At 43.4% G+C, this 26,942-nt stretch overlaps 1 protein-coding gene across 1 annotated transcript; it reads right to left on the reverse strand.

Annotated features, from left to right (window-relative positions):
* Positions 1–749: 749 nt before the first annotated feature.
* On the reverse strand, positions 750–25,969 carry brap (BRCA1 associated protein). Its single transcript, XM_056431935.1, has 14 exons — positions 25,965–25,969; positions 20,475–20,617; positions 14,303–14,464; positions 13,629–13,833; positions 7,430–7,619; positions 7,161–7,274; positions 6,742–6,890; positions 6,487–6,562; positions 6,260–6,398; positions 5,496–5,605; positions 5,335–5,424; positions 5,158–5,261; positions 4,102–4,241; positions 750–2,309 (listed from the first exon to the last, which is right to left on the reverse strand). The coding sequence occupies exons 1-14, from the start codon at positions 25,967–25,969 to the stop codon at positions 2,077–2,079; spliced, it is 1,860 nt and encodes a 619-aa protein (XP_056287910.1). The 3' UTR covers positions 750–2,076.
* Positions 25,970–26,942: the final 973 nt, after the last annotated feature.

Raw genomic sequence — 26,942 nt, forward strand, 5'->3', positions numbered from 1 at the left:
ATTTCAAAAATATTAAACTATGTGCGTTTGCCGGACCGGCAAAGAAACGCCATTCGCCATGAAAATGTACGTTGTTGTAACTCGGCCATACATTATGTAATCTGCTCCATATTTCTCATACCTCATGACATACTGTCCCTGAAGACATCCATATGCTAATTTTTTATTCTGGTGGTAGCGCCAACTAGTGGCACTAGGAAGGTACATGTTTTTTACTTTTATACACTGCTCCTCGCAGATTATTCAGATCCCTCTCAAAATATACCAGAATAGACCTAAGCCCTTGATGATGCTTCCCTGTGGAGCTCGTAGCGACACGTTGAATCACATTCACATGTAATTTACATGACAAGGTCTAGACTTCACATGGATACACATGATGCATGTATATGTTCAAATTGTCACAGCGCCCCCTGCTGGCAACCCTGGACTCGCTCAAATCTGCTCCAAACTTCTCATGCTTCGTAGAATTCAAGGCCTGAGGATATCAACAAGCCTTTTTTCACTCAGTCAAAGCGCCACCGACTAGCAAAGTAAAATCAGTGTCGCGTGACGAACGGTCAAACGCCCGAACGCCGTGCGTGCGCTCTCGGCCGAGGGGGCCGGCGTCCGGCCAGCACCCCCGACGTGCGAAGCAGGAAGAGGACCCGTTCATCGCTGCTTGCAGCTTTAATTATATTTCTATTTGTCAGAGAGAACTTCATCCTGTCTGAAGTTGTGTTAACTACAGTTAATACTATGATGAAGTATCAGTATTTCAGTCTTGATATTTTATTTCACTTACAGCAGAATGAGCAAAACATAAAACACTAAATAAAATGTTTAAACACAATTAAAACTTCTCCAGGCGCGTTCAGGCACCAGAGATAACAATCAGACATCTGAGGTGTAGCATGTATAAATATAAATATTAAAACACACATATATATCTATACATAAATATATATATACACATATATCTATATAAATTAATATATATATAAATGAATACATATACATTAATTTATATATATTTGGGAAACTGATTTATTGCGTGATATGTGGATAATAAAATACGTGGATAGTAACCGTGACTCCTAGTTTCAGCTGTTTGTGGCGTAAATAGAAATGCAAAAGCAGTTTGCATACATATCATTTCCTCACTACGCGGACAACACCTCCACCTGGACGGCTACTGGTGTCCATGGCAACCAAGCTGAGCTGAAGAGACACACATGACGACGGTGTGAGGAGGGGAGGAAGAGGAGAGGAAGAGGAAGCATTCACAGTTTCTGTTCAACGGGCTGCTGTGAGTAAACTGTTAGGGTTGTGAAGAGGAAGAGGAGAAAGGAGGGCGATGAGGAAGAGGAGGGGCAGTTGTGCTTCTGCAGCAGCCAATCAGACATCGAGCTGTGACCAACAGAAACTAAACTTTTTAAAGGACCTTTTTATTTTTTATGCAGCACACACACACACACACACACACACACGCACACACGCACACACGCACACACACACACACACACACACACACACACACACACACACACACACACACACACACACACACACACACACACACATTGTGATCTGAAGCTACGCCAACAGTTAGCTTAGCATGTAGCATGAGAACAAGTCTTTATGCTAAGCTAACAGGCGTTGACTAACATATTAACCTGTAAAGTTACAAAGTCAAAACTTTTTTTACTTAAACCTGGAGGAGTAAAACTACAATGTAGCATCGAAATACTCAAGTTATGTACAAGTACCACGATACTCAAGTTATGTACAAGTACCACGATACTCAAGTTGAAGTACTGATGATAAATATGCTCCTCAATCTAAATCATAATTCTTATCATGAGGAGAACTCGTGGTACGAAAACATAAAACAAGTCAAATTCACTTCTTTTGGAGAAAATTTTTGGAAAAAAGAAAGAAAATAATTTCTGCATTTCACCGGATTTAAGAAAACAAAAACAAACAAATGTTCATCTTCCGGCTTCAGGAGAAAGTACTCCACATGGTACTCTGGTGTTTCTGTTCGTATGTCATGAAGTTTCTTCTGGTAACACCAACGTCTGATGGAGGAGGAGGTTACCTCCTCTTCCTGCCCCGGCCCCTCCTCCCTCTGCCAGAAAAGGGGGGGGAGGAGGCGTGGCCTGCCGCGGCGCCGTCTGCCGGGCCGGCCCCGATGTTGATCTGGCCCTCCTGGATCTCGCTGCGGGCCTCCGGGGGGAGGTGCTCGATGTGCTGCTGCGCCTCCAGGTAGAACATGACGTCCCTCAGCTGCTCCTGCAGCTCCCCGATGGCGCCGTCCTTACGCTCGCCTGCAGGGAAACCCCGTACGTCAGTCGCCTCTTAAAGGGACAGGACGCCCCGGAAGGCTCCTCCCACGTTCAGGACATTCACGTCTCCTCACGTTACGATCAAAACAGATCTACATTTATACGGCATTTAATACACTCCATCCCATAAACAAAATATATATAAATGTATATAAATATAAATTTATATAAATTCAAACAAATATATATATATATACAAATAGATAATAAAAAGCAAAAGAGTGGACGTTAACCAGTACGGAGGAACAAAATACTGTCCTGTCCCTTTAACCCTTGTGTTGCCTTCGGATCATTTTGACCCGATTCAATATTTAACCCTCCTGTCGCCTTCGGGTCAAATTGACCCGATTCAATGTTTAATGTCGGTGTTCTTTCGGGAGTCAACAAACAAACATAAAGTACCTCACACTTAAACTTGGAAAACAATATTAATTCTCATAATTTTCTGGAGATTTTAATAGCTGGGGTCATATTGACCTCAAGGGTAAAAGATGTTAGTAAATATAAAGGTAACAGGAGGGTTAAACATTGAATCGGGTCATATTGACCCGAAGGCGACAGGAGGGTGAAACATTGAATCGGGTCAAATTGACCCGAAGGCAACACAAGGGTTAAGAGGACGTGACGTCCTGAATATTGACTTCTGTTTAACTTTTTGCAACGCAGAAAATCTATCAAGATAAATATTCATATATATAAATATACACAGAGTATTTTATTTTACCCGTTATTATAAGAATATCCCCATATCTTCTAAAAGATGATATTCTCCGGAGCGTAAACAAACCTCGTGGCCTCACAGCTGTGTGGCCTTAAAGGAACACACACACGATACGCTCGTCATAAACAATGAGTCACATAGTCGTGCTAAACATCCGGCGCCGAGCAGCTCGACGCCAGATGGTGAAACACTCAGAGAAGAACCTCCCGGAAGAGACGATCAATAACTGAAGTCAGACTCGTGTTGGGAACGTGGAGATAAATGAAGCTTCACAATAAAAAATATTGCCGTGTGAGTCAGAAATAAAAGATTAGAAACAGTGACCGTGAAGACAAGTTTAGTTTTTAGAGCTGCAGCTTTTTCCTCCTCCAACAGCCAATCAGATTCTTGCATTGATAAATAAATAAAAATACAAATGTTGGCGTCAGTATCGTCCTCAGAGTGGAGAAGCGCCTCTTTGTAGAAGTAAACATCCAGAGAATCACTTCCCTTCACATGATATATATTTACACACAGCGTGTGTATAAATAAATAAATGAGAAAAAAATATATATATATATACACAAACACACATATGGAAATATATATATATAAAAAAATATTTATAAATTAAAAAAAATATATATATATATTATATACACACACACATTAAGAAATTATATATATATATTAGGGCTGTGAAACGATTAAAATGGGGCAAGTGACTTTTTTTCGTCCCGATGTGCGAGCACACGCCGGCATCCGAGCTCTGCGGCGCGCGAGACGGAGCTCTGAGTCGTGTTAACGCGACACTAGAGACAGAATGACACGCTGCTGGAGAGACGACCAACAACAGACGGATTGGAAGCTCATTCTGCGCATGCGTTAAATGTGTTAAAAGAAAAGAACTAGTTAAACCTGTAATTTAATTAACTGAGTTAACGCGTTATTTTTCACAGCACTAATATATATATATATATATTTTTGTTGTAAAAAATATATTTCAATTTTTTAATAATTATATATATATATAAACAAGTGAAAAGGCACCAACCGAGCCTCCTCCTCGCTCACCAGTCTCCTTTGCTTTGCGCTCCTCCTCCGCCAGCTGTGACTGCAGCTGCGTCTGATTGGCTCTCAGGCAGCGGTTCATCTCCTGCTCCTCCTTCAGCTCTTGGCTCAGCTTCACCACTCGAGTGTGCAGCTGAGTGCACCTGCAGGACACACACACACATTAAAATACATATAAAAATAAAAAGGATTATATAAAACGTATATTAAAAAAATGTAAATATATATGAAAAATGTAATATATATAACATTTATTTTTGTTATCTATTTGGGCAACCAACTATTTGTCTGCTTCATGCATACATATGTACGTGTATATATATATATACATAAATGAATATATATATATATATACATAAATGAATATATATATAAATGAATATATATATACATTAATTTATATATAAATGAATATATATATACATACATTAATGTACACTACCGTTCAAAAGTTTGGGATCACTTAGAAATGACTTTATTTTTCAAAGAAAAGCACTGTTTTTTCAATAAAGATAACATTAAATTAATCATAAACACCCTCTCTACATTGTTAATGTGGTAAATGACTCTTCTAGGTGGAACGTCTGGTTTATAATGACATGTCTCCAGAGGTGTATAGAGGCCCATTTCATCATCACTCCAGTGTTCTGATGGTACATTGTGTTATCGCCTTAGAAGACTAATGTCTGATTAGAAAACCCTTGTGCAATTATGTTAGCACAGCTGAAAACAGTTATGCTGGTGATATAAGCGATACAACTGGCCTTCCTTTGAGCTTGAAGTTTGTAGAACAAAATTAATATTTCAAATATTAATCATTATTTCTAACCTTGTCAATATCTTGACTATATTTTATATTCATTTGATAAATAAAAGTGTGATTTTTAATGTTAGACACAAAATTGTCTGGGTGATCCCAAACTTTTGAACGGTAGTGTATATATCCTGCTTTGTGGAACTGACAGCAAACAAACAGACAATCAAACAGAAACGTCTTCTTCTTCCTGTTTTAAGCGATGTGAACACAGGAAGTAAAGCGTCGCTCTGGCCTCCACCCACTTCTTCTCCATGGCCTGCTTCTCTTTGCCTATTTCTCCGCTCCGCCGCTCCAGGTTGTCGCAGCGCTCCAGAGTCTCCTTGAATTTAACCTTCATGTTGTTCATCTGAGGGGAACGTGGACAACGATCACACCACAATCAACCCCACCCAACAGACTGAGGGGGGGGGGGGGGGTACCTCCTCCGTGGTCTCCTTCTCCAGGTGAACGATCTTGTTCTCCCAGTAGATCCTCTGGGACTCCAGCTGACTGGTCAGCAGGTACGAGTACTGCACACACGATGAGTCATGCAGTCAGGGTTGAGTCGGACTCGCACATTCCAACGAGAGGAGGCGCTCACCTCCAGCTGCAGCGCGTCGATCTTCTCGGCGTGGCAGGTGTCTCCTTCACACTCGTACTGGACCATCTTCCCGTCGGTCTTACTGGCCACCAGGCGATGGACGTAGTTATCTGGAACCGGAGCACACGGAAATGAACTAGTCAAGAGAATGTTCATTTAAAGGGACAGTAGCGATGTTTTGAAGGTTAGTTTGAGCTTCAGATTATTAATGAAAACTAGAAATAAAATCATAATTGATGCTTTGTTATTATATATTAAACTAGCCATCAGTTTATATTAATAATAATATATACATTAATTCATATATATAAATTAATTTATAAATATATATAAAAGATAATTTATATATAAATTAATTCATATATAAATAAATATAAAATTATTTATATATACAAATAAATACATTTATATTTAAATATACATACAATTATTTATATATAAATATATACATATATATACATTAAATATGAATATATAAATTAATTATATATATATATTAATTTGTATGCGGCTGTGAAGCAGACATCCTTCTCATGGGGAAAAACAAAGAGTAAAGTCATTAAAATGAGCTCCACATTTAATATAATAAAATGATATAATCCAGTCATATAAAATATATGAATCTGAAATGGATCATTCTGTATAATAATAAACAGCTTTATAAAGTGCCGTCTCTCCAGTAGTTTCGGTGCTCTGCTGCCCCCTAGTGGACAAACCGGCAGCATCACCCTGAAGTCACCCTGAAGGCCCCTCGGGGCCCGTACCTCCGGCGTAGTCCCACACGCGGTGGTTGGTGAGCTGCATGGCGTACGTGTGCTGTGTCTCCTCAAAGTGCTTGTGGGCGTGGCGGCTGACGTAGCGGCCGCAGCCGATGTGACCGCAGATCAGACAAATCCACAGGTTCTAGAGAGGGGGGGGGGGGGGAGGAGGAGACACTATGAGGAGGTGAGACCGTCACATACATGTGAGAGTGAATCAGAGAGAGCTGCACCTCCTGCACGCCGCACTCGAAGCATTTGTTCTCCTCCACGGGTTCTGGAGTCTGACAGTACCGACACACCGGACACCTGGAGGCACAGAGCGCCGTCAGTCCTGTGGGCTTCAAGTGAGTAGTACGACAAGTAGTACTTCAAGCAGTACTCACTACAGTGTATACAAATACTGTGATACGAGTAGAAGTACAAACATATTCACACCAAAGGGAACTTAAAGAATCGAAAGTAAAGGTATTGTGTGTGTGTCTCACGTGGCGTCGTCCCAGCGCTGCAGACACTGGCTGTGGAAGCTGTGGTTACACAGCGTGGTCAAGATGCCATTCACCGACTCGTCCATCCGCTCCAGACACACGGTGCACTTCGGGAGCTCGGTGAGCTCCATCACCGGCAGGCTGGCGCCCTGGAGGGGGGGGGGGGGGGGGGGGAGGAGCATCAGTAACCAGCTCCTCGTGATATTGAAATATTAAAATCCTGATGCTCAAAAAAAAAATTTAAGGTGTCCAAAATGTTTTTGTCCAACAAAAAGTAAAAAATAAAACTTAGATATATATATATATAGTAAAAAATATATATTGAGTTAAAGAAATAAAAATAAAAATTATGTATATTTAGTTAATGATTAAATAAAAAGATAAAAAAGGGGAGTGAAGCAAAACAACTTTATTTGTACCTCTTCAGACTTTATGACCTCGGCTCGCTCCACGTAAACCATCTGACACACGGCGTCCTCGATGGAGTTAAACGGACGGCCGTTACACGCCGTGTAGAAGCTGTCTGCATCGGCCTGGAGGAAGAAGAAGAAGAAGAAGAAGATAAATACAGCGAATAGTAAACTGGGAGTTCCGGTTTCCCACCCTTCTCCCAGAACGTGAACACACCACAGACAAGTCTCAATCTCCCAACATGACTGTGACCTCTAGCGCCCAGGTGTGCCCTCACCTGCGAGCAGAACTTGAGCAGCACCATGTACTGGTTGGGGGTGGAGTCCCGGATGATCTTCATGTGCTCCGTCACGTCGTTGAAGGGCGCCAGCAGCTTCATGAGGTCGTGGCTGGTCATGGTGGCGGGAACGCTGAGGATGCACACCATGGCGCTGCGCCGCACGGCCTCCGTCAGGGACGTCATCTTGCTGCACAAACAACAACACGTTGATTCATGGAGGTACAAGGAAACTGATCTCCCGCCAAAATAAAAGCACAATCATTTTAATGTCTTTGTTTTTTTATTAAAATGTTTTTTTTCTCCACTATCGCAAAGAATATAGATATATAAAAAGGTAGATATTTTTTCAAAAAGCAGTATTTCTCGAAAATAACAACTGTTTATGATTTGTGTAAAGTGACATTTTATATTAATAATAATAACATATAAATTTGTAAAGCGCTTTAAAAGAAAAGGAACTTAAAGATACTTTACATGGTAAAAACAGAGACCGTAACAGTAATAACAATATGAACAAAGCAGATAAATTACATCATAATGATAATAAATGACATAACTACCATCCCAGGTTAAAAACTGATGATGAAAAAAAAATTAGTTTTAAATTGCAGTTCTATTTCATCCTGCCTGACCGCCAGAGGCGGTGCTTAGCACTGGATATCTTCCGTCTTGCGCATAGCAGGTCGAGTATTAATAACGACAAAGTCACCCGTGACCTCGGATGACCCGCCCACCGGGTATAAGTTCCGGTGTCATCCCGAGACCAGTCCTTTTTCATCTTCTCGCAAACGCAGGCATCAGCTAAGGCTGAAGTTTAACTGAAGCTCGTCGCGGGGAGCCTTGTGACCAAATGGTCGGAGTTGCGATCCGTCGCCCTCCAGAGGCTGTGACGAGCTCTCCTCCTCGGAGGAGGAGGACGTTGCGTTTCTCTACGGCGGTCCGTCGAGGCGGACCGGAGAACGCACGAGTCTTTTTCGGTCTTCACCAGAGCGCCTTCACCGCGAAGCTTCAATCGGGTGAGATCGAATACAATTGTTGCCTATGACGGCATATCCCACAGGAGCAGAGCTCTCGTTCCTGCTAACTGTGTGCTAACGGGAGCGCGTCCGCTCGGTGCTGCTACACCGGCGCGACCGGCTCTCTGTAGCGGTGGGATAGCGTGTGTGTTGACTTTGGTAGCATTGCCGCCGTGCATAGCTAGCAGAGTGTGTCCACTCAGGCTAACGGAGCCTACGCTAAATCCGACAGCTACCTCCTGTTCCACAGGACCTCGGCCCAAGTAGCGGAGCGCTCTCGCTCAGGCTACTGGTGGGCGATTACAGCGCTAACGAGAGCGCGTCCGCTCGTTGCGGCTGGATGCCACACTGCTACACTGCTACCGGCTTCCAGTGAGCAGAGCGTCCCGCTCAGGCTCACCGGGGGGACGCTAAGGAGGCTATAAGTCGATACTGATGCATACTGCACATGTACCTCCATGACATCGCCGCTGTTGCAGCTAGCAGAGCGTCTCCACTCAGGCCAACTAATGCCACGCTAATGTTGACAGACCAGAGGAGTGAAGTGTGTCCTCACTCTCTCACTAGACATGCTGGTTCTGACCCGTGTTCACGGGATCAGCGTCTACAGTAGCGCAGAGCTCTCGCTCAGGCTGACTGGGAGGCACCAGTAAGTACAGTTGCCATACTAGTGGAGAGGGTCCTCGAAGAGACCTGCCCTCTCACTGCGACTGTTTCCACAGGACCTGCTCCCCCGTAGCACAGGCTTTCGCCCAGGCTACTCGTGGGATGCTTGTGATTACAGCTGCTGTACTAGTCAAGCGTGTCCTCACTCCCTCTCTCTAAGAGAGAGGCTGTTCTCTAGACCGCTTTCTAAACTGTCTCCACGGAACCCGTTTCCACAGTAACAGAGTGCTCTCGCTTAAGGTTACTGATAGGACACCAGTAATCACAGCTACTGTATTGAAGAGGTGTCCTCGCTCTAGACGGACTGTCTCTGTCCTGCTCGACAGGACCTGGGCCACAGTAGCGGAGTGCTACTGCTGCGGCCCCCAGCAGCTACAGCTACCGTACTAGTGAGGCCAGTGGTGGCTGATACCCTCACTAGACGGGCTGTCTCTGTCCTGCTCCACAGGACCTGCGCTGCAGTAGCGGAGTGCGCTCGCTCTAGCTCCTGCTAGGACCCCAACAGACAGGTCAGGTCAGCTCCAGGCCAGCCGACCAGTTGCAAGCGCCGGCTAGGAGCCGCAGGGGCTCCCCTAGCAGTGCAATCGGGCATGCTAGCTTATAGAGTAGGTCTGCTGACCGCAGAACTAGCTCAGATAAGTCGCCACCCTAGTGCAGGGAGGACTGAAGCATCAGATCCACCCACGGCTGATCCATTCCCAAGGAGGACATCCCAGTGGCAGTGTCCACCAATCTCCTTACTGGAGGACGGGACGAGCGGCCCCCACGCTTCTGGGCCTGGTTCCCATTCCTCAGGCCATAGCCCTTGTAGGGGCAGTCGACGGCCCCATCGGGTTCGTCATTTGCAGGGCACAGGAACTGCTGGATATACAGCAGCCGGAACCCCACGCACGCTAGTGCATTCTTCAGGGCATTCCGGCCCTGCCACCTTTTCAGTCTCCCTCCAGAGACTATCTGAGGGGTTACCATCTTACGACAGATCACCGAACCCCGGCGTCCATGCAGGATATGGCCAAATGTGGCCTTCGTCCCATGCCATCCATTGAGCTGACTATCGCATCCATCGGTTTTCCCCAAAGGGACTCCGAGGCCGGATGACCGGTGCCCTCGAGCCCAGTCGGTTCTCAGGTGACCATTTTACCATGCTTACTACACGGCAACTCCCCCTCCTATGTCATACCTGACTACAGCCTCAGTGATGCTTCGCTGCAGGCATGTGCACTTACGTCAAGAGAACCTGGGCGCCTAATGCTCTCCAGGGTTCAGACCAGCTGTTTGGCCGGCGCAGGCACCCTTGTCGGAGGCATGTAGGAACAACCTCCCTACTGTCCCAGTGAAATCAGGGGACCTGCTCTACAGGCGCAGCAGCGCACGGTGCAAGCCGGTTAGACCAGGCAGCAGTTATCTGGTCTTCGCAGGACCGTGTCCACACCCCGCAGACTCGAGGGCGCCACGTCTTGACTTTCTCAGGCTGAGCCCAGCAGACATCCTTCGTGTGGTCTCCAGAGGAGATCGGCTCATGTCTGTCGACTTAAGGGGGCCTTTTGTCAGGCTCCTAGAATGCTTCACAGACGGTTGCTCAGTTATGCTTTCCAAAGCCGTTATTCCCAGGCTTCTTCCATGTGGACTTCCCCAGGAGTTTCTACAAAAGGGCATTACTGCCGCCCTGCAATCACCAGGGCGTGAGGAAACTGCCATCCTGGACGATCTGGCTGATATGTGCGCCATACCCATTTAGGGCCACACAGTGCATTACTTGCACTCTCTCACGCCGCCGGTTGGGCCTTCGTGAACAAACAACTGTCTGAGCCATTCTCAGAGCATAACCTTTATTGGTGTAGCTCTAGATGCAGCCACTAAGCGGGCCTGGCCGTCACTCAGACAGGTGGACAGCATCCTCTGCAGCCTTCCCCTCTCTGAGGGGGCAGATGGCTGTCTTTTATCCTCTCTTCTTGCCTATCGGGTAAATTGACAGCTGCATCAGCTGTCTTACACTCTTTCTCACGCTGCCTGGTTGGGCCTTCGTGAACATAAGGAGTTTTCTGAGCTATTCTCGGAGCATAACCTTCATTGGTATAGCTCTAGATGCAGCCACTAAGTGGGCCTGCCCGTCACTCAAGCAGGTAGGTACTCTCTGAGGGGGCAGGCAGTGGTCTTTTATCCCTTTTTTCCTTGCCTATGGGGCAAATGCTTGGGCTGCTGTCGCGGCGCCCTTCGCATGGAGGGCCTAACAGCCTTCGCCAGGGGCCACAGGCACAAGATGGGGGTCACAGTGGTGCCCTCGGCTCTATCCCCGTTGAGGGTGAGAGCATACCCGTCAGAGGGTATCCCCAGGGAAGGGGTCCGCCCCGCTGGAGGTCGCCACAGCAGACTCCCGCCTCTCGAAGTGGGGCGCAGTCTGGCGGTACAGGACTTCCAGAGGACAGTCTATTCGCGACACTTGGGTCTGGAGCCACAGGCCATGCACCTAGCGCTCAAACAGTTCCTGCCATACTTGGGAGGGAATATGTACTTGTTGGGCGAGACATCGCCTCAACCACGTGTTGGCTTGAACCTTCAGGGGCCTCTAGGGCGGCAGAGCTGCTACGGAGCTCCCGTGCCCTTCTGACTTTTCTTACTCCGGTAACCCTTCACCTGACCAATTGTCGGGCGAGGTAGCGACCAGGAGAACGGAACCAGGCGTTCCCACATTTCCGCTGATCTTGCCAACTACTCGGGGTCTTCAACAGGGCCACCGAATTTTGCTGGTGGCCCCCTTGCGTCCAGCCAGGACTTGGTTCCCCTGGCTGCACAGACTTCGCTGTGAGACGCCACGGTGCCTCGCTGACATGCGGGACCCCTAGCACAGCTAGAGGGTGGGACCTGCCATCCCGATCCCGGCCGCGCCCAACAAAGGGCTTGGCCGCAGGAGAGCAGAAGCAGCTGAACAGAATCAGTCCAAAGGACTATTCTAAATGCCGGAGTGCCATCCGTCTACGAGACGTGCAGACCGAAGCCGCTTCCCGACCAGCGGACGGAGGGACCCAGTACGGTGCCTCGTGCCTACGGTACTCACGCCTCCGTCATCCCTTCTAGTTAAGGGCATGTCTGCCTCTATCCTGAGGGCCTACATAGCTGCCATTTCAGGGCAGCATGCTAAAGCCGACAATGATGCGGAACAGCCACAAGCTGGTGTCCCTCTTCATAAGGAGGGCCTCAGTGACTATCCCCTGAGCCCCCCCCCGAGGGCTCCTCCAGGGGACTTGCCCGGGGTACTGGACACCCTATGCTCGCCTCCCTTGGCAGAGGCAGAGCTGTGGTTGCTGTCGGCAAAGACCTTTCATCCTTGCCATAACTGCGGCAGAGCAAGTAGGCAAGCTACACGCCCTGTCGGTCAATGAGCCTTGTCTGAGGGGAACTCAGATGGCTCGGGTGTCACACTGCGGCCTAAAGCAGTGGCTTCCCCCAAAGGTGCTGGCACGCTCGGGTCTCAACCAGCCTGTCCAGCCTGCACAGCTTGACCACCATAACTAGTCAGTTAGGGTGGATCTAAGAAGGGCTATGCCACTGCAGAACAGTGCCTGTTCCACTACATAGTGGAGGCCATTGCCTGTGCAGAGGTGGTGAACGTCCGTGCTCTGCCATCCAGAGCAGGGTGTTGTTCTACCAACGGCGTTCCCACATCACGGGCGACCCTGAGAGGTATGCCCGTAGGGAATATAGGTGCATATGTATGCAACAGCCTCAGGGGCATCGTTGCGCACATTCACCAGAGACTACAGAGTGAACGGGAACACCCTCCATGCATTGCAGGTGGTCCAGATCCTCTGCTTGAGTCATATGAGGTAGTTTCCTTGGGATTCCTCGTGACTCTGTTGATATAAGTCATCCAGTGCTAAGCACCGCCTCTGGCGGTCAGGAAGGATGAAATAGAACGCAAGTTACGTATGTAACTATGAATCCTGGATGACCGCCAGAGTTCTTAGTCACTCGGAATCTCGTGAGTTCGCGAGAAGATTCCGTAGAACTGATCTCGGGATGACACCGGAACTTATACCCGGTGGGCGGGTCATCCGAGGTCACGGGTGACTTTGTTGTTATTAATACTCGACCTGCTATGCGCAAGACGGAAGATATCCAGTGCTAAGCACCGCCTCTGGCGGTCAGGAAGGATGAAATAGAACCATAGTTACATACGTAACTTGCGTTTATGGGACTTTTATTTTGAAACTCCACACCAGAATGTCCTGAGAGAGGTGGTCTGCTATTATTACAAATAGGAAATGTATTATTTATCACTACATTTGACTAATCATTTATTATTAAGATACAATGTTTTTGAGGTATTATTTTACTTAAATTATAATTTATTGAATCTATTAATTAATATATTTTAATTTTCTTATTTATTCGTGCATGTATTTGCATTTATTTACTCATCTACTCGTGACAGACTGACTAACCGAATGGGGGCCGCTGTTATTTTGAAGTCGGCTTTAGGTCCCTGTGTGTGTGTGTGTGTGTGCGTGTCTCACTTGGTCTTGTACAGGTGCATGATGCCGTGCACGATCTCCACCGACGGGTTCCCGCTGAAGAAGGACATCTGGTCCAGCAGCTGCTTGGAGGGCGAGCCGGGCGCCTCGGCGGCATCCTGTGGAGCTTCGGTTCCCTCCAGAACTTCCTGAGGTTCTCCGTCCTGATCTGCTGATGAACCGCCAGGGTCTCCACCTCCTCCTTTATCTGAGGGCGAGGGGCAGTGCGTTGTTCAATGTATTTAAAAAGGGTGAAAGCTGCTCATAAGTTCATGAATATGAACAAATCCCATGAAAATACAAAAATAACGTGTCCGTCCGTCTCACAATACGGTCTGACTTCCTGTCTCTGGGGTCCGAGCACATCGGTTCCTATGAAAAGGCTCAGCTTATTTATTCAGCAAGAAGGCGACTTACATAAAAACGTTAAAAAGAGACATTAAAATACAGTTAAGAAGTTATTTAAGAGCCAAACAGATGAAAGCACCACAGGGAGGCTCATGGACTGTCATGGAACTCATCAACATTCATCAGGATGACAAAACACCTCGTTATTTGTTGGTCATTTCATGAGATATTCCAGCCTCATCCTTTCAGAGCGAGTCTAACAACCTGACGATGTCTAACAACGTTGAGACAATAAGGTGTGACATCGTTCCTGTAGAAGTTGTGTTTACCTGGGCCGGGCTCGAAGGTCTCGATGACCATGTCCCCCATGGCCCGGCTGCCCAGGTGTTGCTGCAGCACGGCCTCGCGCTCCAGCTCCGTCTTCCCGCCCAGCACGTGTTTGGCCACGCCCAGAGCTTTGTCTTGCAGGTCCTCCTCCGACATGCCTTCAGCTGGAGGGACGAGGACAGGAGAGAGGACAAGTACTGAGATGTAGTAGAGTAGAGAGTACAAGTACTGAGATGTAGTACATGTACTGAGATGTAGTACAGGAGAGAGTACAAGTACTGAGATGTAGTACAGTAGAGAGTACATGTACTGAGATGTAGTACATTAGAGAGTACATGTACTGAGATGTAGTACATTAGAGAGTACAAGTACTGAGATGTAGTAGAGTAGAGAGTACAAGTACTGAGATGTAGTACATTAGAGAGTACATGTACTGAGATGTAGTACATTAGAGAGTACATGTACTGAGATGTAGTACAGTACAAGTACTGAGATGTAGTAGAGTAGAGAGTACATGTACTGAGATGTAGTACAGTAGAGAGTACATGTACCTCTGAGATGTAGTACAGTGAGAGAGTACATGTAGAGTAGAGAGTACATGTACTGAGATGTAGTACATTAGAGTACATGTACTGAGATGTAGTACAGTAGAGACTACATGTACTGAGATGTAGTACAGTGGGGGTACTGAGATGTAGTAAGTAGAGTACATGTACTGAGATGTACAGTAGAGAGTACATGTACTGAGATGTAGTACATTAGAGAGTACATGTGCTGAGATGTGTAGCACATGTGCTGAGATGTAGTACATTAGAGAGTACATGTACGGAGATGTAGTAGATTAGAGAGTACATGTACTGAGATGTACTGAGATGTAGTACATTAGAGGTACATGTACTGAGATGTAGTACAGAGAGTACATGTACTGAGATGTGGTACATAGAGTGCATGTACATGTACTGAGATGTAGTACATTAGAGAGTACATGTGCTGAGATGTAGTACAGTGAGTACATGTACTGAGATGTAGTACAGTAGAGAGTACATGTGAGATGTACATGTAGATGTAGTACAGAGAGAGTACATGTACTGAGATGTAGTACAGAGGAGTACATGTACTGAGATGTAGTACAGTGAGAAGAGTGCATGTACTGAGGTGGTACAGTAGAGAGTACATGTACTGAGATGTAGTACATGTACTGAGATGTAGTACAGTAGAGAGTACATGTACTGAGATGTAGTACAGTAGAGAGTACATGTACTGAGATGTAGTACAGTAGAGTACATGTACTGAGATGTAGTACAGTAGAGAGTACATGTACTGAGATGTAGCAGAGAGTACATGTACTGAGATGTAGTACATTAGGAGTACATGTACTGAGATGTAGTACAGTAGAGAGCATGTACTGAGATGTAGTACAGTAGAGTACATGTACTGAGATGTAGTAGAGAGTACAAGTACTGAGATGTAGTACATTAGAGAGTACATGTACTGAGATGTAGTACATAAGAGTACATGTACTGAGATGTAGTACATTAGAGAGTACATGTACTGAGATGTAGTACATTAGAGAGTACATGTACTGAGATGTAGTACATGTACTGAGATGTAGTACATTAGAGAGTACATGTACTGAGATGTAGTACAGTAGAGTACATGTACTGAGATGTAGTACAGTAGAGAGTACATGTACTGAGATGTAGTACATTAGAGAGTACATGTACTGAGATGTAGTACATGTACTGAGATGTAGTACAGTAGAGTACAAGTACCTCTGAGATGTAGTACATGTACTGAGATGTAGTACAGTAGAGAGTACATGTACTGAGATGTAGTACATGTACTGAGATGTAGTACAGTAGAGAGTACATGTACTGAGATGTAGTACAGTAGAGAGTACAAGTAGCGAGATGTAGTACATCAGAGAGTACATGTGCTGAGATGTTGTACATGTAGAGAGTACATGTACTGAGATGTAGTACATTAGAGTACATGTACTGAGATGTGGTACAGTAGAGAGTACATGTACTGAGATGTAGTAGATTAGAGAGAGCACATGTACTGAGATGTAGTACAGTAGAGTACATGTGCTGAGATGGTACAGTAGTACAGAGAGTACATGTACTGAGATGTAGTACAGAGAGTACATGTACTGAGATGTAGTACAGAGAGTACATGTACTGAGATGTAGTACAGTAGAGTACGTGAGTACACTGAGATGTAGTACATTGAGAGTACATGTACTGAGATGTAGTACATTAGAGAGTACATGTACTGAGATGTAGTACAGTAGAGAGTACATGTACTGAGATGTAGTACATGTACTGAGATGTAGTACAGTAGAGAGTACATGTACTGAGATGTAGTACATTAGAGAGTACATGTACTGAGATGTAGTACAGTAGAGAGTACATGTACTGAGATGTAGTACATTAGAGTACATGTACTGAGATGTAGTACAGTAGAGAGTACATGTACTGAGATGTAGTACAGTAGAGAGTACATGTACTGAGATGTAGTACATTAGAGAGTACATGTACTGAGATGTAGTACATTAGAGAGTACAAGTACTGAGATGTAGTACAGTAGAGTACATGTACTGAGGTGATGGTACAGAGAGTACATGTACTGAGATGTAGTACATAAGAGTACATGTACTGAGATGTAGTACATTAGAGAGTACATGTACTGAGATGTAGTACATTAGAGAGTACAAGTACTGAGATGTAGTACAGTAGAGTACATGTACTGAGATGTAGTACAGTAGAGAGTACATGTACTGAGGTGTAGTACAGTAGAGAGTACATGTACTGAGATGTAATACAGTAGAGAGTACAAGTAGATGTAGTACATTAGAGAGTACAAGTACTGAGATGTAGTACAGTAGAGAGTACATGTACTGAGATGTAGTACATTAGAGAGTACAAGTACTGAGATGTAGTACAGTAGAGAGTACATGTACTGAGATGTAGTACATTAGAGAGTACATGTACTGAGATGTAGTACATGTACTGAGATGTAGTACATTAGAGAGTACAAGTACTGAGATGTAGTACAGTAGAGAGTACATGTACTGAGATGTAGTACAGTAGAGAGTACATGTACTGAGATGTAGTACAGTAGAGAGTACATGTACTGAGATGTAGTACAGTAGAGAGTACATGTACTGAGATGTAGTACATTAGAGAGTACATGTACTGAGATGTAGTACAGTAGAGTACATGTACTGAGATGTAGTACATTAGAGAGTACATGTACTGAGATGTAGTACATTAGAGAGTACATGTACTGAGATGTAGTACATTAGAGAGTACATGTACTGAGATGTAGTACATTAGAGAGTACATGTACTGAGATGTAGTACATTAGAGAGTACATGTACTGAGATGTAGTACATTAGAGAGTACATGTACTGAGATGTAGTACATTAGAGAGTACATGTACTGAGATGTAGTACAGTAGAGAGTACATGTACTGAGATGTAGTACAGTAGAGAGTACAAGTACTGAGATGTAGTACAGTAGAGAGTACATGTACTGAGATGTAGTACATTAGAGAGTACATGTACTGAGATGTAGTACAGTAGAGAGTACATGTACTGAGATGTAGTACATTAGAGAGTACATGTACTGAGATGTAGTACATTAGAGAGTACATGTACTGAGATGTAGTACAGAGAGTACATGTACTGAGATGTAGTACAGTAGAGAGTACATGTACTGAGATGTAGTACAGTAGAGAGTACATGTACTGAGATGTAGTACAGTAGAGAGTACATGTACTGAGATGTAGTACATGTACTGAGATGTAGTACAGTAGAGAGTACATGTACTGAGATGTAGTACATGTACTGAGATGTAGTACAGTAGAGAGTACAAGTACTGAGATGTAGTACAGTAGAGAGTACATGTACTGAGATGTAGTACAGAGAGTACAAGTACTGAGATGTAGTAGAGAGTACATGTACTGAGATGTAGTACATTAGAGAGTACAAGTACTGAGATGTAGAGTAGAGAGTACATGTACTGAGGTGTAGTACATTAGAGAGTACAAGTACTGAGATGTAGTACAGTAGAGAGTACATGTACTGAGATGTAGTACATTAGAGAGTACATGTACTGAGATGTAGTACAGTAGAGAGTACATGTACTGAGATGTAGTACAAGAGTACATGTACTGAGATGTAGTACATTAGAGAGTACATGTACTGAGATGTAGTACAGTAGAGAGTACATGTACTGAGATGTAGTACATTAGAGAGTACATGTACTGAGATGTAGTACAGTAGAGAGTACATGTACTGAGATGTAGTACATTAGAGTACATGTACTGAGATGTAGTACATTGGAGAGTACATGTACTGAAATGTAGTACAGTAGAGAGCATGTACTGAGATGTAGTACATTAGAGAGTACATGTGCTGAGGATGTAGTGCATTAGAGAGTACAAGTACTGAGATGTAGTACAGTAGAGAGTACATGTACTGAGATGTAGTACAGTAGAGAGTACATGTACTGAGATGTAGTACATTAGAGAGTACATGTACTGAGATGTAGTACATTGGAGAGTACATGTACTGAGATGTAGTACAGAGAGTACATGTACTGAGATGTAGTACATTAGAGAGCATGTGCTGAGATGTAGTACAGTAGAGTACATGTACTGAGATGTAGTACATTAGAGAGTACAAGTACTGAGATGTAGTACATTAGAGAGTACATGTACTGAGATGTAGTACATAAGAGTACATGTACTGAGATGTAGTACATTAGAGAGTACATGTACTGAGATGTAGTACATTAGAGAGTACATGTACTGAGATGTAGTACATTAGAGAGTACATGTACTGAGATGTAGTACAGTGAGAGTACATGTACTGAGATGTAGTACAGTAGAGAGTACATGTACTGAGATGTAGTACATTAGAGAGTACATGTACTGAGATGTAGTACATTAGAGAGTACATGTACTGAGATGTAGTACAGTAGAGAGTACATGTACTGAGATGTAGTACATTAGAGAGTACATGTACTGAGATGTAGTACATTAGAGAGTACATGTACTGAGATGTAGTACATTAGAGAGTACATGTACTGAGATGTAGTACATTAGAGAGTACATGTACTGAGATGTAGTACAGTAGAGAGTACATGTACTGAGATGTAGTACATTAGAGAGTACATGTACTGAGATGTAGTAGAGTAGAGAGTACATGTACTGAGATGTAGTACATTAGAGAGTACATGTACTGAGATGTAGTACATTAGAGAGTACATGTACTGAGATGTAGTACAGTAGAGAGTACTTGTCTGTCTCTATACTGGAGAGACTCTCTACGCATCGCTCTTCGAACTAAAAACCATGGACGTAATCAACTGGTCCTTAAACGCAATTGACACCATCTTCTCGACGAGAAGCCCGGGTTCGGGGGAACCTGCCTGTCCTGCTGGGACGAATGTTGCTGGATACACGATGGACGCGTGGGCGAAGTGGCGGGTCTTGTGCCTAGCACCACTCTCCGTGGAGGACGTAGAAGACATCTACCTATTCGGAACTATGATTACAGGATTTCTGCTGTTTGGATTTGGCGCTGCCCTGGCTTATCGGAAAATTAAGGAAACGGTGACAGCTGTAAAAAGCCCCCTAAGGCTGCCCGACATGATTGACGCGTTGGGTAGAGTTGTTGGCACTCAGACTGTGGCATTAAACCGCCAGAATGATAACATCGTGGAGAAGCTGACGGCTCTGCAAATGAAAGTGGATCGATTTGAAATCCTATTGGCAAACGGGAGGAAGATGGAGGAATAGTGGTTGCGCAAAAATTGAAATGCAGCTACTGGAAGACCAAACAATCCCAATCTTATCTGCTTTCGGCTCCCTTACCAGGACGGGCCTTGGCCAAGGCCGTTACTGGAACAACAACTCCCCCGAAGATCACTGAAGTGAGAATCTCTCTCATTCCCTTCCCCCTATCCACAGACACCTGTGGTTGTTTTCTCCCCAGGACCTTTCAAGGCTATCTCCATGGCAACGACCATCTTGCGGACTGAGAACTTTGTCTGTTGTGGCCTGGGGGAGGACGACATACCAGAACACGCACACACGAACTTTCAATAATACTGATTGCATTCACTACCCCCCTCCCCCCATCCCACGCCTTCGCCTGCTTCTTACCCCCAGTGTGACCGGACGGGGCTGTGGCTGGCGCTGCTGTGTTGGCGCCGGACCGGCTGGCTGCTTGTCGGTGCTGGTTACCTTCTGCCCCAATGGATGGGCTTAGATCACCCAGTAGTTGGATTCCCTCCCCTCCCCCCTTCCTACTCGTTGCAAGTCATGTCTAAATGTATGTGCTTATGTGCTAAGGTGTTTTTTTCCTGCTCCCACACTGTACCCCTCTCGGGGCATAGTCGGGGCGTTGGTGTTTTTTCTCGCCTTCTTCCCTCATGTTATGCTGTAATCTTTCATCCACCCTTTCTTGTAATTTCGATGCTTTTGTACCTGTACTCTGGCAAACGACAAATAAATATATCAATCAATCAAAATGTACTGAGATGTAGTACATTAGAGAGTACATGTACTGAGATGTAGTACATTAGAGAGTACAAGTACTGAGATGTAGTACAGTAGAGAGTACATGTACTGAGATGTAGTACAGTAGAGAGTACATGTACTGAGGTGTAGTACATTAGAGAGTACATGTACTGAGATGTAGTACATTAGAGAGTACATGTACTGAGATGTAGTACAGTAGAGAGTACATGTACTGAGATGTAGTACAGAGAGTACATGTACTGAGATGTAGTACATTAGAGAGTACATGTACTGAGATGTAGTACATTAGAGAGTACAAGTACTGAGATGTAGTACAGTAGAGAGTACATGTACTGAGATGTAGTACAGTAGAGAGTACATGTACTGAGATGTAGTACATTAGAGAGTACATGTACTGAGATAGAGTAGAGAGTACATGTACTGAGATGTAGTACAGTAGAGAGTACATGTACTGAGATGTAGTACAGTAGAGTACATGTACTGAGATGTAGTACATTAGAGAGTACATGTACTGAGATGTAGTACAGTAGAGAGTACATGTACTGAGATGTAGTACAGTAGAGAGTACATGTACTGAGATGTAGTACAGTAGAGTACATGTACTGAGATGTAGTACATTAGAGAGTACATGTACTGAGATGTAGTACAGTAGAGTACATGTACTGAGATGTAGAGTACATGTACTGAGATGTAGTACAGTAGAGAGTACATGTACTGAGATGTAGTACATTAGAGAGTACATGTACTGAGATGTAGTACAGTAGAGAGTACATGTACTGAGATGTAGAGAGTACATGTACATGCTGAGATGTAGTACATTGAGGATGAGATGTAGAGAGTACATGTACTGAGATGTAGTACATTAGAGTACATGTACTGAGATGTAGTACAGTAGAGAGCATGAGTACAGTGGAGAGTACATGTACTGAGATGTAGTACATTAGAGTACATGTACTGAGATGTAGTACATTAGTAGTACATGTACTGAGATGTAGTACAGTAGAGAGTACATGTACTGAGATGTAGTACAGTAGAGAGTACATGTACTGAGATGTAGTACAGTAGAGAGTACATGTACTGAGATGTAGTACATTAGAGAGTACATGTACTGAGATGTAGTACATTAGAGAGTACATGTACTGAGATGTAGTACATTAGAGAGTACATGTACTGAGATGTAGTACAGTAGAGAGTACATGTACTGAGATGTAGTACAGTAGAGAGTACATGTACTGAGATGTAGTACAAGTACATGTACTGAGATGTAGTACAGTAGAGAGTACATGTACTGAGATGTAGTACATTAGAGTACATGTACTGAGATGTAGTACATTAGAGAGTACATGTACTGAGATGTAGTACAGTAGAGAGTACATGTACTGAGATGTAGTACATTAGAGAGTACATGTACTGAGAGATGTAGTACATTAGAGAGAGCATGTACTGAGATGTAGTACAGTAGAGAGTACATGTACTGAGATGTAGTAGTACAGTGGGAGTACTAAGGTGAGTACTGGAAAGGGGAGGCTGGGCCCGGAGAGTCCAAAAGGGCGGATGGGGAAAGACATTGGAGACATTACTGAGTGGGAAGGGGAGCATGTACTGAGAACATTAAGAGAAGCTGAGAGTTGTTTAAACCGAGGGTACACAAGAAAAACTGAGATGTAAATTAAGAGGCCCCCGATGTAAAATCTTGGGCCAGTACCCAGATGTTTGTCCAAAAACACTTTTCTAAGGTGTTAAACAATTATGGTTGTAATAAAATCATAAGCTTTGAGGTACAAGACCGAGATGTAGCCAGGGGGCCTGTTTGGAGGTCAGAGACAATGGTTCTTGGTGTGCAGGGAGAGGCCAAATAAATAAAAGTTTGAGAAAAACAAGTACCCGAGGAGTACAGTGGAAAACGCCCAATTTGTAAAAACAAAACTAGATGTGGGAACAAAAAGACTAAATTTATACATAGAGATAAAAATAAAATTTATAAGAGTAATATAAAATTTTAATAATAATTATAATTTTTTACATGGGGTTCAAAAATTTTGGGATCATTAAAAAATGTACCCAAATTTTTCAAAGAAAAGATGGTTTTTAATGAAGACAACATTAAATTAAATCAGGGGGAATTTTTGTTAATGTGGGAAAAGGGGCATTCTAGGTGGAAAAGGGGCTGGGTTTTTAATGAAAATTCCGAGGTTGTACGAGAGGTCAAAATTTCCCTTAGGACACTCCAGTGTTCAAGGTACATTTGGGGGTTTTGGTAATGCCCAGAAGATAATTTTGGGGATTAGAAAACCCCCTTTTTCCCTTTTTAGCTAAATTGTTACTAGAGATACATTTGGGGACATGCCTAAAATTTGGCCCGAAAAAAAAAGTCCCGAGATGAAATTGGAAATCATTCTTGTTCTTAGAAAAAAGGTACCCTGTAGAAATTGCAAAGAAAGAAAAAGTCCCCCGGGTGTGTACTTAAAAACCCCCTTCAGAGAACAAAAACAAACGGGTTAACCCGAGAGAAAGAGAAGTGGGAGGGGTGCACAATAGAAGAAGACAAGTACATTAGAGGGCCCTAGTTTGAGAAATTTGAGCCCCCAGGGCCCCAATGGCCCGTTCTTTAAATGGTACCCAAAAAGCCCTGTCAAGGACATTGAAAAGGCGACGGGGGTGTGGGCCTTTAGGCAGATGGAAAGAAAAAGCCCAATCTGAGATGGGCCAAAAAAAAGAAAAAATTGGATGGGCAAAAGAACAAGGGATTGGACAAAAGGAAAATTTGGGGAAAAAGGGGTTCTGGACAGGGTGTCCCCAATTTGAGGTGTTTTGGGGTTCACAAGAAGAAAATTTGGAGAGAGAAAGGGGAAAAATGCTGAAGAGTGGGTTTACACCAAATTGGGCAAAAAACCCTGGTTTGGGGGTCATTGAGGCACTGCTTTGGTCTTGGGAAATGGAGATTTGGGACCAAAAGGAAAAGGGGATTTTAAATTTAAAAGGAAGGCTAAAATCCCTTTTTTAAGCCCTGTACCCCGGTGGGCAAACCTGATTTGGGGAAAGTTCCCAAAACAGGACAATGAACCCCAAAGACATTCCCCATTGTGAAGAACATTGAGGGAAGAAGAGGCACTTGGGGTGTCTGAATGGAGTCCCGTAAGATTCCCAAATTTAGTTTTTGTGGGAGCACTTGCCGGAAAGGGGTTAAGGGTGGACAAGCCAATAAATTTTGGGGGGTGGTCAGGAAGGTGCATGTAAAAGATTATAAAAAATTAAAAAGAAGCCAAAGGGCTGAATGTGGAAGCGAAAGGACATTCCTTGACAAAAGAAAGTTTGAAGAAAAAATTTAATTTCTTAAATACAAATCATTACTAATTGTCAAAAGGGCTTGCTAATTTTATACATTTTTTAAACCATTTGGGGTTTAAAAAAAAGTGAAGTTTATGGAAAACAAGAAAATTTTCTAAAATGACCTTAAAATTTGGGGGTACATAAAAAAATTTAAATTAAACAATTTTAAATTTTTGAATTTTAATTAAACATTATAGATTATTTAATTTAAAAACCCTTTTTTAAAAAAAAATGAATTTGTCTAAATTAAATCCGAATTATTTTTATGAAAAGTCATTAAAAAAGGGTTTTTTTCATTTTAAAATCATTAAATTTAAATTTGAGAATTTCATTTGAGGCCGAAAACATTTGACAGTACCAAATTTACAAATTAAAAAATTTCTTAAAGAAAAAAAGAAGCTTGGACACAAAAGGGTTTCTGGTTTGTAGGAACATTTTTACAAAGAGAGGGCTGAGATGGGGCCCCAGGTTGTCAAACAAGGAACATGTTGGGTGTCCCAAAAACATTTCCTGAGGAATCAGAAGGCAGCCGGAGGTTCAAAGAAAAAGAACATTTATTGAGATGTGAATTTTTATGAGATGAACAGGAAGGAAGGAGGATCCTTTTAGACATTTAATGTGTCAAAAGTCAATAAAAATGGGAAAACAAAACGGGGTAGTCTGAGGTCCAATCATGTCTGGGGTGAAATTGAAGTCCCCAAAACTGAAGGCGGGGCTACTGGTGATAATTTAAGAGAAAAATGGTGAATACGGGGAAACCAAAAGGGGAAAACGGGAACAAAAACCCCGGGGGTTTTAATTGGGGTCCAAGTTGTGTTTTCTTGGGTTAGACTAAATAAACTGGTTTTCCTTAAAGGGCGTCTGAAAACAGGGAGAAATTAAAAGTTTTGTAATGTAAAAATCCCTTGGGGTTGTTGGGTAAAATAATTATTGTGGGCCCCAGGGGCTGGGTGTCAAAACATTATTTTTCTTAGAATCAAACAAAATTAGAGAAAATAAATTACCCGAAAGGAAAAATTCATGCCTTTTTGGGTATTTAAAAAAAAGCACTTGTGGCCCTTAAGAAGATACTAAACAAAGAACATTTAATTTTTAATTTGAAAACCAGTTTTTGTTTTTTTAAAAAAGTTGGGGAAATGGAAGTGTTTTCTTTTAAAGGAAAAGTTTGAGATTGTAAAAACATTAGAGAGGGTTGCAGGAATTTTTTGTACTCCAATTTAACAAAAGGGCTGGGCTTTAATTTTTTCCCCGGAAAGTCTGGCCCGGGTTTTGTTGGGAGAAAGCATTTTTGGGGTTCTTGGGGAGCCCCCAAACTGGTGAAAAAACCATGGGGGGAGGTGAGTCACAAAAGGGTTCTAGGCAGTTGCGCCAATGGGAAAATTTCAAAGAAATTAAAATGTTCCAAAAACCGTGTGGATTTCAGAGAAAGCACAAACGGGGTTCCCCCTTTGGAGCAGGGAAAGGTAAATGGAGGATCTGACTTTGTCAAAAAGTTCTTGTTAAAAGTCTTCTAAGTTTGAGAAACAGACGAAGGTCCTAATGGCAGTTCTAATGGTACCCGAGGGGCCCCCTGCCAGAAGTAAAGAGGCAAAAGTGCTGGTTTACAATGCAGAAAAGATGGGAAGGAAAGAAAAAGATTGGTATGGGCAAAAGAACACAGGCATTGGACAGAGGAAGATTGAAAAAGGTGTTCTGACAGATGAACTAAGTTTGAGGTGTTTGGATCACAGAAGAACATTTGTGAGACGAGAACAGGTGAGAAGATGCTGAAGAGTGCCTGACACCATCTCGTCAAGCATGGTGGAGGCCGCATGTCTGGGGCTGCTGGTGCTGGGAAAGTGAGATTGTACCAGGTAAAAGGGATTTTGGCCAAGGAAGGCTAATACTCCATTTTGCAACGCCCATGCCATACCCTGTGGGCAGCGCTTGATTGGAGCCAATGTCCTCCTCCAACAGGACAATGACCCAAAGCACACCTCCACATTGTGAAGAACTCTTGAGGGAAGAAGCAGGCAGCTTGCTGTCTGTAATGGAGTGGCCAGTCACCAGATCTCAACCATTGAGCTGTTGTGGGAGCAGCTTGACCGTATGGTCCTCAAGAAGTGCCCATCAAGCCAATCCAACTGGTGGAGGTGCTTCAGGAAGCGTGGGGTGACATGTCAACAGATTACCTCAACAAACTAACAGCTAGAATGACAAAGGTCTGCAATGCTGGAATTGCTGCAAAAGGAGCATTCTTTTACAAAAGCAAAGTTTGAAGAAAAAAATTAATACTTCAAATACAAATCATTATTTCTAACCTTGTCAATGTCTTGACTATATTTTCTATACATTTTGCAACTCATTTGATAAATAAAAGTGAGTTTTCATGGAAAACACAAAATTGTCTGGGTGATCCCAAACTTTTGAACGGTAGTGTACATACACACATATATATAAATATATCTATATATCAATATATTTATGAATATAATATAAATCTACTTTATATTGATCTATTAATTTAGGATACCATTTTCTTAAAAAAAAAAAATGAATTTACAGTTGTCTCAATTAATCCTGAATTTTTTTTTATTTGCCACGGTGACGTCATTAAATGGTTTTGTTTCACTATCAGATCATTAACATTTAAATAGAAATACATAGAGGGGCGAAAACATTTCACAACCAAATTCTCACAATTACTTTTATTTCTTATGAAAAAAAAAGAAGCTTGGACATTCTAGTGTTTCTGTTTTCCATTTTCTCACAAAAGAGGAG

This window comes from Pseudoliparis swirei, chromosome 15 (assembly GCF_029220125.1).
Source record: "Pseudoliparis swirei isolate HS2019 ecotype Mariana Trench chromosome 15, NWPU_hadal_v1, whole genome shotgun sequence".
NCBI classification, from domain to species: Eukaryota; Metazoa; Chordata; class Actinopteri; order Perciformes; family Liparidae; genus Pseudoliparis; species Pseudoliparis swirei.